At 41.1% G+C, this 14,311-nt stretch overlaps 1 protein-coding gene across 4 annotated transcripts in view; it reads right to left on the minus strand.

The window, feature by feature from the left end:
- Positions 1–14,311, minus strand: part of LOC134337269 (protein unc-13 homolog A) — a 298,564-nt gene that overhangs the window by 112,286 nt on the left and 171,967 nt on the right. For all 4 annotated transcript variants that reach the window (XM_063032135.1, XM_063032134.1, XM_063032133.1 and 1 more), the window contains one exon: positions 6,157–6,298. In XM_063032135.1, the coding sequence (XP_062888205.1) occupies positions 6,157–6,298 (142 nt within the window). The remainder of the gene's footprint in view (positions 1–6,156; positions 6,299–14,311) is intronic.

The raw sequence follows: 14,311 nt of genomic DNA on the forward strand, positions 1-14,311 counted from the left end.
AGTGAGGCGACCAGAACTGAGCATGTACTCCAAGTGGGGTCTGACCAGGGTCCTATAAAGCTGCAACATTACCTCTCGGTTCCTAAATTCAATTCCACGATTGATGCAGGCCAATACACCGTATGCCTTCTTAACCACAGAGTCAACCTGCACAGCTGCTTTGAGCGTCCTATGGACTCGGACCCCAAGATCCCTCTAATCCTCCACACTACCATTAATACCATATTCTGCCATCATATTTGACCTACCGAAATGAACCACTTCACACTTGTCTGGGTTGAACTCCATCTGCCACTTCTCAGCCCAGTTTTGCACCCTATCAAAGTCCCGCTATAACCTCTGACAGCCCTCCACACTATCCACAACACTTCCAACCTTTGTGTCATCAGCAAACTTACTAACCCACCCCTCCACTTCCTCATCCAGGTCATTTATAAAAATCATGAAGAGTAAGGGTCCCAGAACAAATCACTAAGACACACCACTGGTCACTGACCTCCATGCAGAACATGACCCGTCTACAACTACTCTTTGCCTTCTGTGGGCAAGCCAGTTCTGGATCCACAAAACAATGTCCCCTTGGATCCCATGCCTCCTTACTTTCTCAATAAGCCTTGTATGGGGTACCTTATCAAATGATTTGCTGAAATCCATCTACACTACATCTACTGCTCTCCCTTCATCAATGTGTTTTATAAAGAAATTGAAATGAAAGTACCTTTAATCAGAAAATCTATTAGAAGCATTTTGGGTGTGACTGAGAAACAACAAGTAGGCAGAGTTTTATGTTCTATTGTAAGGTACAAAAGTGCTGGACCAGCAGTTTAACAAATAGCTGCCAGGTTTGTTGATGTATCTTTTCAGTAATATTGGAGAGTGAAAACAGGAACCTGAAGGAGTCGTTTGACGGTTGAGAGAATTGACCATTAATGAATTCCATATCACCATATAACAATTACAGCATGGAAACAGGCCATCTCGGCCCTTCTAGTCTGTGCTGAACTCTTACTCTCACCTAGTCCCACCAACCTGCACTTAGCCCATAAACCTCCATTCCTTTCCTGTCCATATAGCTGTCCAGTTTAACTTTAAATGACAACATCAAACCTGCCTCAACCACTTCTGCTGGAAGTTCGTTCCACATAGCCACCACTCTCTGAGTAAAGAAGTTCCCCCTCATGTTACCCCTAAACTTTTGCCCTTTAACTCTCAACTCATGTCCTCTTGTTTGAATCTCCCCCACTCTCAATGGGAAAAGCCTATCCACGTCAACTCTTATCTATCCCTCTCATAATTTTAAATACCTCGATCAAGTTCCCCCTCAACCTTCTACGTTCCAAAGAATAAAGACCCAACTTGTTCAACCTTTCTCTGTAACTTAGGTGATGAAACCCAGGTAACATTCTAGTAAACCTTCTCTGTACTCTCTCTATTTTGTTGACATCTTTCCTCTGAACATCATTCATTCAAGAAAGTGATCTGCATGAGATAGCCTCTGCTAAAAGTGGCAGAAAAGGCTGTGCAGGATCTAGTATCTAGAGGGAAAGGACAGTGCCTTGAAACCATTTTATTTCCGTCATCGTGAATCCTGCGGAGAAGGCAGGATCCAGCTGGGATTGGCGTGATGTCGTGTCTTCGAGGAGTTCTTTACTTCATGAAAGTCTCTCCTAATTGACTGTATAAATCTCTTGGACTTTCGAATTTACCATTTTAAGAACTGTTTTTGAATTTACCACTTTAAGAACTGTTTTCACATTTATCGCTTTAAGGACTAGTACTGAGTGGCGGTTTGTTAAATGGCCGCATAGCAGTTTACTTCCAGTTAAGGTTTACGTTTGTTTATTTTTTTTTACAATGAGCAGAGTTTAATAAATGTTTACACGAGGAATTCTGCAGATGCTGGAAATTCAAGCAACACACGTCAAAGTTGCTGGTGAATGTAGCAGGCCAGGCAGCATCTCTTCCAAGAGATGCTGCCTGGCCTGCTGCGTTCACCAGCAACTTTGATGTGTGTTAATAAATGTTTGATTGTTTTTATAAAGCCTGACTCAATTCAATTCTATATTCATTGTTGCCGGTCACGTGACACACCCAATTACACACATGTGGCTAATTAACTTTCTAACCCGTACGCCTTTGGGAGGTGGGAAGAAACCTGAGTGGTCACGGGGAGAACGTACAAGCTCTTTACTGATGGTAGCGGAAATACTATGAATCAAAAAATTAAAAGCACATAACTATGGTTGGGTGAAACTGGAACTAGAGTTCATGGATTTACGGGGACCATGAGAGGGAAATTTTTCACTCAGAGGGTATTGAGGGTGTGGAACAAGCTGCCAGCTGTTGCTGGTTAGATTGCAACATTTAAGAGAAATTTGGATAGGTACATGGATGGGACGGGTATGGAGAGCTATGATCTGAGTGCAGGTCGATGGGACTAGGCATGCACTAGATGGACCAAAGGGCTTGTTCTGTGGTGTAATGTTCTATGACTCCATTACAAGTTTAATGCCATAATCACTGAAGATCCACATACAAAATAAGTCCAGCACATGGCTGCAATCATAAGCAAAGTGCGCCAGTGTCTTTACTTTCTTAGGAGGTTAAGGACACTTGGCTGGTCATCAGACACTATCAAACTTCTACAGATGTACTGTGTTGAAAGTATCCTGATTGGTTACATCATAGTTTAGTATGGCACCATAGCATAGCAGTTAGCACAATACTTTACAGTACCAGCTGTTAAATGGGGATTCAATTCCCACCACTGTCTCTAAAGAGTTTGTATGTTCCCCCTATGACTCTAGGTTTCCTCCAGGTGCTCTGGTTTCCTCCTACATTCCAAAGTCACACCAGTTAGGTTAGTGAGTTGTGGGCATGCTGTGCCCACAAGTGTAGCAGCACCTGTGGGCTGCTCAGCACAAACCTTGCTGATTTGATTTGATGCATTTCACTGTATGGTTCAAGGTATATGTGATAAAGCTAATCAGAAACTAATCTGGTACGGCTATTTGAATGTGCAGGAGCAAAAGAAGATGCAGATGGGGAGGGATGTGCCCGTGATGTGGACTCTGCCCAACACATTACGGGCACATCCCTCCCCATCACTTGCAGTGTTAACTGGAGGCGCTGCCTCAAGAAGACAACATCTATTACCAAAGATACCCACCAACTGGTCCACGTTACCCCTTTGTAGCAGGAGGTACAGATGCCTGAAGCCCAACATCACCAGGTACAAGAACAGCTACAGTACTTCCTTTCAACTATTCAGTTCTTAAACCAGCTGGCAAAATCCTAAGCTCTACAATTTAGCAACACAATTGCAACTTTACATTAAGATTAACTTCGTTTTCATTCAGTATTTTATTGTAAAATTTATGTTTAATTTACATTTTTCTTGTGAATGCTGCTTATGACACTGCTGCAAATAAGTTTTTCATTGCATCTGTGCATATAGATAAATTGTCCACATGGCAATCAACTTGACTTTGACTTTGAAATAGAATTAAAGATAAAGATTAAAAGATCGGCTTTATTTGTCACATTTTCATCAAAATATACAGTGAAATGCACTGTTTATGCCAACAACTAACACAGTCCGAGGACATGCAAGGGCAGTCCACAAATGTCGCCACACTTTGGTACCAACATAACAAGCTCAAAACTTACTACCTCTAACCCGTACACCTTTAGAATATGAAGGAAAATGGATCACCTGGAGGAAACTCACACAGTCATGGGGAAAATGTAAAACAGTGGTGGGAAGTGAACCCCGATTCCTGATCACTGGCACTGTAATACCATTATCCTAACTACTATGCTACAGTGACGCCCCTTAGCTGTAACAGCAGGGAGGACAAATTCATAGTGTATAAGAAATGGTTTTCAAGATCATTGTGTTAAGGGACCAGTGAGAGAACAAGTTATTTTAATCTAGGGTGTGAATGCCATAACCTCCTATAAAGTAAAATCTTGCGATATAAGAGACAGCAGAGCTTCGCTTCTAGATGAGCTCAATGCCTTCTATGCTCACTTTGACCATCAGAACATGGAGGAACCATTGTGCATCCCCCTGTCACCTAATGATCCTTTGGTCTCAGTATCTGAAGATGATGTGTGGGCTGCCTTCAACAGAGTGAATCCAAGGAAAGCATCTGGACTGGACAGAGTACCTGGCTGAGTACTGAAGACCTCTGCTGACCAACTGGCTGGTGTATTCATGGATATCTTCAACCTCTTGCACCAGCAGTGTTTGGTACCCACCTGCTTCAATTATACTGGTGCCCAAGAAGAGGATGGTAAGCTGCCTCAATGATCATCGTCCAGTGGCACTTGCATCCACAGTGTTTGAGTGGCTGTGTTGAAGCATATCAGCTCCTGTCTGAGTGGTGACTTGAATCTGCTCCAATTTGCCTACCTAAGCAACAGGTCTACAGCAGATGCTATCCCATTAGCTCTTCACACAACCCTGGAACATCTGGACAGCAAAGATGCATATATCAGGATGTTCTTTATTGATTACAGCTCAGTATTAAATACCATCATCATCTCAAAACTAATCAGTAAACTCCCAGAGCTGGGCCTCAATATCCCCTGTGCAATTGGATCCTGGATTTTCTCACTTGCAGACCCTAGTCAGTTCAGATTGGCAAAAACATCTCCTCCACAACCTCCATCAGCACAGGAGCACCACAGGAATATGTACTTAGCTCCCTGCTTTACTCGCTTTACACCTATGACTATGTGGCTAAGAACAGCTCCAACACCAGATATAAGTTTGCTGATGACACCACTGTTTCGGGCCGTATCAAAGGTGGTAATGAATCAGCATACAGGAGGGAGATTAAAAATTTGGATGAATGGTGTAGTAACAACAACCTCTCACTCAAAGTTATTAAGACCAAGTAACAGGTTGTTGACTTCAGGAGAGGGAAACCAGAGGTCCATGAGCCAGTGCTCACTGGAGGATCAGAGGTGGAGAGGGTCAGCAACTTTAAATTCCTGGATGTCACTATCTCAGAGGACCTGTCCTGGACTCATCATATAAATATAATTGCAAAGAAAGCACCACACCTCTGCTTCCTCAGGAGTCTGCGCTGATTCAGCATGTCTTCAAAAACCATGACCAACTTCTATAGATGTATGGTAGAAAGTGTGCTGACTGTCTGCACTACGCCTGGTATGGGAACACCAAAGCCTTTGAGTGGAAAAATCCTATAAAAAGGTAGTGGATTTGGCCCAGTACATCACGGGTAAAACCCTCCCACCATTGAGCACATCTACAAGAAACATTGCTGTAGAAAAGCAGCATCCATCATCAAAGATCCTCACCACCCAGGCCATGCTTGGTTCTCGCTGCTGCCATCAGGCAGATGGGTGCCTCAGGACTCACACTACTAGGTTCAACAAGTTACTAACCCTCAAACATCAGGCTCTTGAACAAAAGGGGATAACTACACTAATTTTATTTCTGGTGTTCCCACAACAATGATCTCACTTTAAGGACTCTTTATCTTGTTATTTTTTTCATGCGCTTTCATTTCATGTCATTTCATACTCATAATTTATTGCTATTTATTTATATTTGCATTTGCACAGTTTGTTGTTCATTGATCCTGTTTACAGTTACTGTTCTATAGATTTGCTAAGTATGCCTGCAGGAAAAAGAATCTCATGGTTCTATGTGGTGACATGTATGTACTCTGATAACAAGTTTTACTTTGAACTTTGGTGATAAATGAATAATAATTATAATAATTCTGTGTTTTAGACCCACAGAATGAGAGTATGATTGAATTGTTAAGACAGATAGGGTTGAAATCATGCCATTCCAATACCACATCAACACACCAAAAGAAAAAAGATTGAAGAGATGTGATTAAACACATTAAATGCTAACAAGAAATCAAAGAATCACAGCTACAGTTAATTTGCATCAGGGCAGCACAGAAACTGGAATGAATGGATCTAAAAAAGTGATTGGAGGTTTGTTAATTAAGTCAGTAATAATGACACATTACATATCTTGTCTTTTCATGGACTGCAAATTTATACATTCCGATTGAAGTGCCTGAGGATAAATGCTTTGGATAACATTCTTTGATTGACAACAACAAGCTTAAAATTAAAATAGACAATTGAAATTCAGTTACTTACAAGTTAAAGTTCTCCTCCCAGATTGGATTAAGGTTCCCATAGATAGTCTTGGTACGTTTTTTAGTCTTCCCAACTTGAACTGTAACATAAGGATCGCTGGAACCAGTTTTATCCTTGGCTTGCAAACCTTGGGCACACACCACTGTAAGCATCAACAATTATATTAATTATTATCACCTTTAGAATTCCAAGTGAAGTTCAATTTTTATCTTGGTACATCTTAAACTAGAACAAAAAGACAAAAAGGTTATTTTCAAATACAACATAAAATTGGAGTAAAACTTCTAGGAACAAAGAAACTGCAAAACTCTGGAATTTCACAAAAGCTGGACCTGCTTCTTCTGAAAAGATAAAGGACAAGTAATATCTCAGAAATTATGGTTTTGATTTTAACACCAAGGATAAAAATGCATTATACATAGAACATACAAGTGTACAACACAGGGACAGAACCTCCAGCCCACGACATCAGCACCTAACCTGATACCAAATCAGACAAATCCCTTTTCCCTGTATATGATCCATATCCTTCCACTCCCTGCATGTTTATGTGCTCATCTTAAATCCCACTATTGCCAGGTGCCTAGCACTCTATAGAAAAAAACTTTCCCCGCACATCTCCTTTAAAATTTTCCCACCTTTTCACCTGAAAGCTAAACCCTCTAGTGTTTGACATTACAGGGAAAAATATTTTGTCTATCCCATCTGTCTCTCATAATTTTATTATTCCTTAAGGCTGTCACAGCAGGGGGGGTGGGGGGGGTGTACTGTAGAGGCAATAAGTAAATCCTCCCAATGGTGTGCATCTCAAAGAGCCTCTGATAACCAAGACCAGTTTCTGGCCTTTACGTGTTGCTTAGCTACAAAGCCCTGCGGAACTGTTTCTATTGACAAGAGAAGGAGCAAAGACAGGTTACTGATGCCTTAAAATCAGTTGCTTTGGGCAGATGAGGCTCATCAGCCATGGTTGGCAGCTCATCTAGGAAAAGGAAAAATATGATCTCAAACCATCTCAAACTTGCGGCTATCCCCACTCTTGGGGAAGGCTTCAGAGGGAAAATCCGGAGCTGGAGTCCTTCAGGACTAAACCCCAAGGGAAAAACCCAGAGCTGGAGTCCCCAAGGTGGTACTATGTTGAGTTTAATGCTGACTGACAACTTCTGTGATGCTGCTGGTACCAAATTATACTGGTCTCTGCCATTCCTTTGGATTCATCAGCTGCATGGAAGGTGGGGGGGGGGGGTAGCCTGCTGCTTGGGCAACAGCTTGCTCTCCATATCATACAGATCTGGCTTGCTCATTACGTAGACAGTTGGGATGCAACACCCATTGTCAACCCCAACCAACGGAGTACTCATATCCATAATTTTATAAACTTCTATCAGTACCCACTTCAGCCCCCGAAGCTCCAGAGAAAGCAATCCATATATATCCAATCTCTCCTTCCAGGTAATACTAGGATGTTGGTTGGATTGGAAGGTAAATCTTTTCTGCACCCTCTTCAAAGCCCCCAATCATTTCTGTAATGGGGCAACTAGAACTGCACATGATACTCCAGATGCTGCTTAACTATTGTAATGATACCTGCATGACAAGCAATTCAAGAGGCCAGCTCATCACTACGTTTAACAAGGGGCAATTTGGAGTCTAAGTTAAATATTAGTGATGTCGAGTAAGCCCACATCCCAAGAGGGAAGTGAAGAAAAATAATGATTGTCACTGAGCAGCATCACTGACTTGGTTTACAACCTCCAGTAAAAGCTGATCTTTCTAGATGAAATATGCATGAGATATAAAAGAGTCAAAGTCAAGTCATATCAACTCAAATTAATATGCTCAGTTCATCTGATCCATGTTATTACAAGTACTGCAGCTTACCATAGGAATGAAACAACTCCAGCCTAATTAACTTTAGGGCTGTGTTTCAGATATTTTTAGAAACCTCAATATCCTCTTTCACGATATTAAGGGCAGACAGTCAACAGCAGTGTCAGCTCTTTCGATTTCCTTTGAATACTAAAGTTACTGGATACGAGTTCCAATAGTGGAACACTTCAAGATAGTGTTGAGAGATTGCTACATTCTCAGTGTGGGGTGTTTTACACAGTATATTCAAGACATTGCCTGTACCTTCAGAATTTCAGACACATGGAAAAGAAAGTAATCCATATTGTTCTGGCCAATAGTAGTCCCTCAATCAAATTTTAACCAACAGATTACCTGTTTATGATCACATTACTCTTTGTGGGAGGATGGCTTAGTAATGTTAGTGATGTCAAGTAAGCCTACACTAGACTATGTTGAGACAGCACAAGGCTACACTAGACTACGTAAAACAAAATAAAAACTGCACTAGACTACAACCTGCACAGGACCACATAAAGTGCACAAAACAGTGCAGGGCAGTACAATAATTAATAAACAAGACAATAGGCGCAGTAGAGGACAAATTATAATATAATAATAAATGATGTAGATGTCAGTCTAGACTCTGAGTATTGAGGAGTCTGACGGCTTGAGGGAAGAAACTGTTGCACAGTCTGGACTGGCATTTATGTAAAAGAGCAACAGCAGCCGGCATATCAGTAATAATGTAATAGCAGCTCCCATAATAATGATTCTTCAGTAAAATGATTGAATATGCAAGCAAATATTGAATCACTTACAGAGAGGTATCACACCTTTAGACTTGCATGCCATTGATTACAAGAAGCTAAAAACCAAGGAAATACATTGCTCAAGAGATTAATGACACATTAGCTCAATTTTCTTTCCCTACCATAAAATGTTTGCGTATGGCAAAGGAGTAATGAAGTAACTCTAGCTTCCATAGGAAAATAGAGACTATAATAAGGAATAAGGAATAAAAAACAAATAAATATTATATCACTGAAATAGAAAAGCTATGAGATCATAAAAACATTAAAATGATTTTTTCTGTGTTTCTAGGAAGTGCTATTTACAGGAAAGTTTGAAAGTAAGAGTAAAATGCAAAACCAGCAATAATTGCCAAAAGATATCTGTAGAATGAATAAATAGCAATTTATCCACAACATGCCTATTGGTGATTATGAACCATTAAAGTAACAGAGAGAAGCATGAAAGATTGAGACTGAAGGGATGGTTCTAGCTCAACATTCAAACACATTGAAAACGAGAATTTTTAAAATATGAACTAGAAGGTCTAATATTCTTTCTAGTCTGATCTAGTAAATATATACCATTCTCAGATAATGCTTTCACTTTACAATTTATGGGTTTAAAAACTCCCTCACTAACAAACCACTAAAAAATTTCAATAAAAATTGGACCACTTTTTCATTTGAACACAGCATTTAATAGCATTTCATTAGCCTTAGAGTGCTTCGGTGATTTCTGAAAATGGCATGAAAGGCTTTATAACCATAAGCCTTTTTGTTAAATTTTAAAAAATTCCATCCTATTGACTCATTAAAATGCCACGGGTAGACATCTTTCAGAAGAGAAGCTGCTGGATTCTCTTCAGGTAATAGATGAAAAGCAAGTATTTTCAAGGTTGGAAAATTATTTCACTATTTTTATATCTAAAATGGAGAGCTGATATAATGATCTATGCAGAGGTATTCTCACAGGAAACCATAAGACATCAGAGCAAAATTAAGCCATTCAGCCCATCTAGTTTGCTCTATTTCATCATGGCTGATCTATTTTCCTATCAACCTCACTCTCCTGCCTGCTCCCCATAACCTTTCACGCCCTGACTAATCAAGAATTTATCAACCTCAGCCTTAAACGCACCCAGTGACCCGACCTCCACAGCTGCCTATGGCAATGAATTCCAGATTCACCACCCTCTGGCTAAAAAAATCCCTTATCTTAGTTCTACCTTATTTTGTATACTGCGTGCATTCAAATATAACATCATCAGTCCTGAACATCACTTTTTTATTTTATTTCCCTTTTACACTGCAATCCACCCGACTGCAATTTTGCCCCATCATGTCTGTCCTTCTTTACAGTCTCACAATACACTACTTCTGCTTGTAAACCAACATCCCCATCTTCAACTCGATCAGTCCATTTCTCATCCGCGTGCGCAGCTCTCAGGTGAAAATGATATCGTATCCGTTAAATAGGGGCCATGGACAATTCTGATTTGATGGAGAATGGACGTGAAAGCACAGAGGAACATCTGGAGAAATTTCTGAAATGCCCATTCGCTGCTGTCATTACTGTGTGGTCGGGAATCTTTCAGAGGGTAGGTCTCAAAATCCCTGGCTTTGCATGCTTTTGGCGACCGAGAAGGAGGTTGAATCATTCGGACAGAGATGCCGCTCAGTACTCGGTGTCGGAGAGCTGATCAGGGCTCAAAGTTTTCGGGTGACTCAGAGTCAGATTGTGGTCAGCATGGCAGGGAGAGTTTTTCCATCCTTCTCCTGTCTGTGTGAGATGTGGGACATTTGAGAAACTTTGAACTTTACTGTGCTCACGAACTTCTTCATCAAGTTATGGTATTGTGCACTGTTGTAACTATATGTTATAATTATGTGGTTACATCAGTTTTTTCAGTCTTGGTTTGTCCTGTGTTTTGTGATATCACACCGGAGGAAATAATGTATCATTTCTTAATGCATGCATTACTAAATGACAATAAAAGAGGACTACGTGTCTTCATAATCATAATAATCCCCTACTAAATTAGATTAAACTCATCCCAACAGTTCTAGCAAACCTGACTGCAAGGATATTGATCCCCTTCGGGTTTAAGCAAAGCCTGTCTCTCTTGCACAGGTCAAACCTTCCCTAGAAGAGATCCCAGTGATCCAGAAATCTGAAACCCTGTCCCCTGCATTAGTTCCTCAGCCACATATTCATCTGCCAAATCATTCTATTCTTATCCTCACTGGCATGTGGCACAAGCAGCAATCCCGAGATTGTTACGCTGGGGCTCCTGTTTTTCAGCTTTCTACCTAGCTCGCTAAATTCTCTCCTTGGGGCCTTCTCTCTTATGTCATTGGTTCCAATACATACAAACACGTCTGGCTTAGAATGTCATGGACATCCCTGACCTTAGCACCTGGGAGTAACCCTGTCATTACATCCCTCACACAACAATCTATATTTTCTCTACTACCAATGTCTGCTGCATTCCAACTTTTGTCCAACTCAATGTCAATGCTTAGTTGAGAGATCACCACTCCGGTGAATGATATCTGTTATCTGTCAAGTAGGGTGCCGTGCACAATCCTGATTTGATGGAGACAGACGTGAGAGCACGGAGGAACATCTGGAGAAACTTCTGAAATGCCTTCTTCGCTGCCGCTGCTACTGTGTGATTCAGAATCTCCGGAGGAGAAGGCCCCGAGTCCTCGGCTTCGCTTGTTGCTTGGCAGCTGGGGCTGGGGTCAAAGCACTCGGCAGAGGATGGTGCTTGGGAGGCTGTATCGGAGGGGCTGGTCGGAAGCTCGAAGTTTTCGGACAGACTCAGAGTCAGCTGTGGTCAGGTGCTTCCAATGCATCTGCAGTTGTCGATGCCTGGAGGTTTATGGCAGGGAGAGTTTCTCCCTTTTGCCGCCTGTTATCGGGACTATCGGGAGTCAACTGGAACTTTGAGACTTTTTTTTACTGTGCCCATGGTCTGCTCTTTATCAAATTATGGTATTGCTTTGCACTGCTGTAACTATATGTTATAATTATGAGGTCTTGTCAGTGTTAGTCTTTGGTTTGTCTTGTTTTTTTTAATGATATCACTCTGGAGGAACACTGTACCATTTCTTAATGCATGCATTTCTAAATGACAATAAACAAGGACTAATCTAATCTAATATCGAATGTTCGAGAAAGACCTAACAGTGTCCTTCTTGGCTGTTCAAGGTGCCTTAAGAATATGCAACATTTTTATCTTGGAATAAAATTACAATAATGGATGTCATCTGCCATTCTCTGCAGTGCAGATTCAGATTCATTTATTTATCACATGTACATTGAAGCATGCAGCGAAGTTGGTCATTGTACGAACAAGCAACACAATTAAGGAACTGCAGGGAGCAGCATGTGTTGCCTGACATTCTAGCTCCAACGTAGCATACTCACAAGATTCATGGTAAATACCATGTGAAGTCCGAGGATAAGAGAAACTGCACTAACAGAATTTAATCACATTTGTCATTTTTATTAAAGTATTGAATTTTGGACCCCATCTACTCATTAACAGAATCATTCTCAATTTTCATTTCATAACAATGCAGCAGCTGTAAAATTGTGGTTATGAAGCCGCTTGCTTGAATGACAGTTCTCCCATTTTCTGAACTCAAGTCCAACTTTATTCTGTTCACAGTGCAGAATCAATAATGTAATTAATTATTGCTGGATCAATTTGCCCAAATCTTGATGTCGAACTATTAACTACAGTGTAAAAGAGTTATTAGGTAATGGGTCTAATCAGCTATGGGATGAATTATTGCTTCATAAACAATTAAATGAGTTGTGCAGTAAAGTTTGATAAGCTCTTGATTAATCAGGGCATCAAAGGTTACAGGAGAAGGCAAGAGAATGGGGTTGAGAGGGATAATAAATCAGCCATGGTGGAATGGTGGAGAAGGCTCGATGAGCCAAATGACCTAATTCCACTCTAGGTCTCATGGTCTAAGTGGAAACACAAGAGATTCTGCAGGTGCTGGAAACCTCGAACAACTTGCTGCCTGACCTGCCGAGTTACTTCACTATGGGCTTTACTGCTTAACTAGTTGACTTGTTTATTAAGATAAACAAGTGAATAGTGAATAGCTTTGAATATTTACATAATTACACTCTGTCACAGATTCCATACTTCTTCAGTAGACGAAGAATTTTGAATCTAATTTAAAGGTAGGATAGTGATTCCCAGCAGGGGTGATACCGCCCCCGCCCCCAGGGGGCAATTACATGTCCTAAGAGGACATTAGGGGAAATAGAAGTCGTTCTAGATACATGGGGGGGGGGTGGTAGCAGCACCTTAACCTGTAATACAGTAGTCTCAATAAAACCACTGTCAAGGTCATTTTTAGCTTTCTTAACAAATGACTAGAGCGTGCAATGCTTTTCAAATGCTTCTTTCATCTTCCGGAACTGAGTAATACTATAATTAGCCTTTTCAGGATGTCTTTTATGGAATTGTTCTTACAATCTTGATGGTTTCATGGCTTCATTAGACAGTACAGTATTACAAATAAAACACATAACGTGTCGCTGATGTGACGAAAAACCAAGTTATCAGAAGATTGATGCTGATGAGAGAGATAAGAGAGACAAAGAGAGAAGCGTTCAAAATGTTAATGAGAGAGAAGAGAGATTAACGAAAAGAGACACAGTTCCGAGTATTGACAGACCGGTTGCTTTGAACCTGAACTGTTTGAAGTTTGATGGACAGGCGATACCCCAGCAGGGGGATAAAAGGAACAGGTTCACTAAGGCACGACACACACTACGAGATAACGAGACCCTGGAAAAGCCGTGTGCCCCCACAAGTTGGTAGGAGTTTGGAGGTCTGGTTGCGGGACCGACCATAGACGCACAGGGTGAAAAAGGTACGATCGGTGGGAACCTGGTGTGTGTGTCCACCCTTGCCTGGGTGCCGGGTTCACCGCGGAAGAACGGTCGTATCCGGAACGGAGGGGTCACAGTCGGTGACCACAGAAGGCAGAAAAGGGTTCGCCCGAAAGCTAACTGAGAAGAACGAAGGTCTGTGTGAACCAGAATTTGCATATTATCTCTCTCTCTCTCTAACGGCACAACAGTGATTACTGCGAACTGTACTCAGCTGAACTGAACTCTGCGTCACTTGAGACTGATCATTTTGCCCCTAGACTGCGATAGAGCTTGATTGATTCCTATTATCCTAGTTCTGTGTACATGTGTGTTTTATCATTGCTTACCTGTTGCATTTATATCCTTACGATTAGAGTACTGTGTCACCTATTTCTTTAATAAAACTTTCTTAGTTCCAGTAATCCAGACTCCAACTAAGTGGTCCATTTCTTCTGGGTTGGCAACCCAGTTACGGGGTATGTAACACTGATCTGACAGGAATGGAATAAAACCATACTCCAGGTATGTAACTTGTACTGACGCACTTTCTGTAGTTCTTGTTTTTAAGAAGGGTTAGAATTCAAGGCTTCAGAATCAGAGATTGTGCTGT

The sequence above is a fragment of the Mobula hypostoma genome, chromosome 24 (genome assembly GCF_963921235.1).
Source record: "Mobula hypostoma chromosome 24, sMobHyp1.1, whole genome shotgun sequence".
In the NCBI taxonomy this organism is placed as follows: Eukaryota; Metazoa; Chordata; class Chondrichthyes; order Myliobatiformes; family Myliobatidae; genus Mobula; species Mobula hypostoma.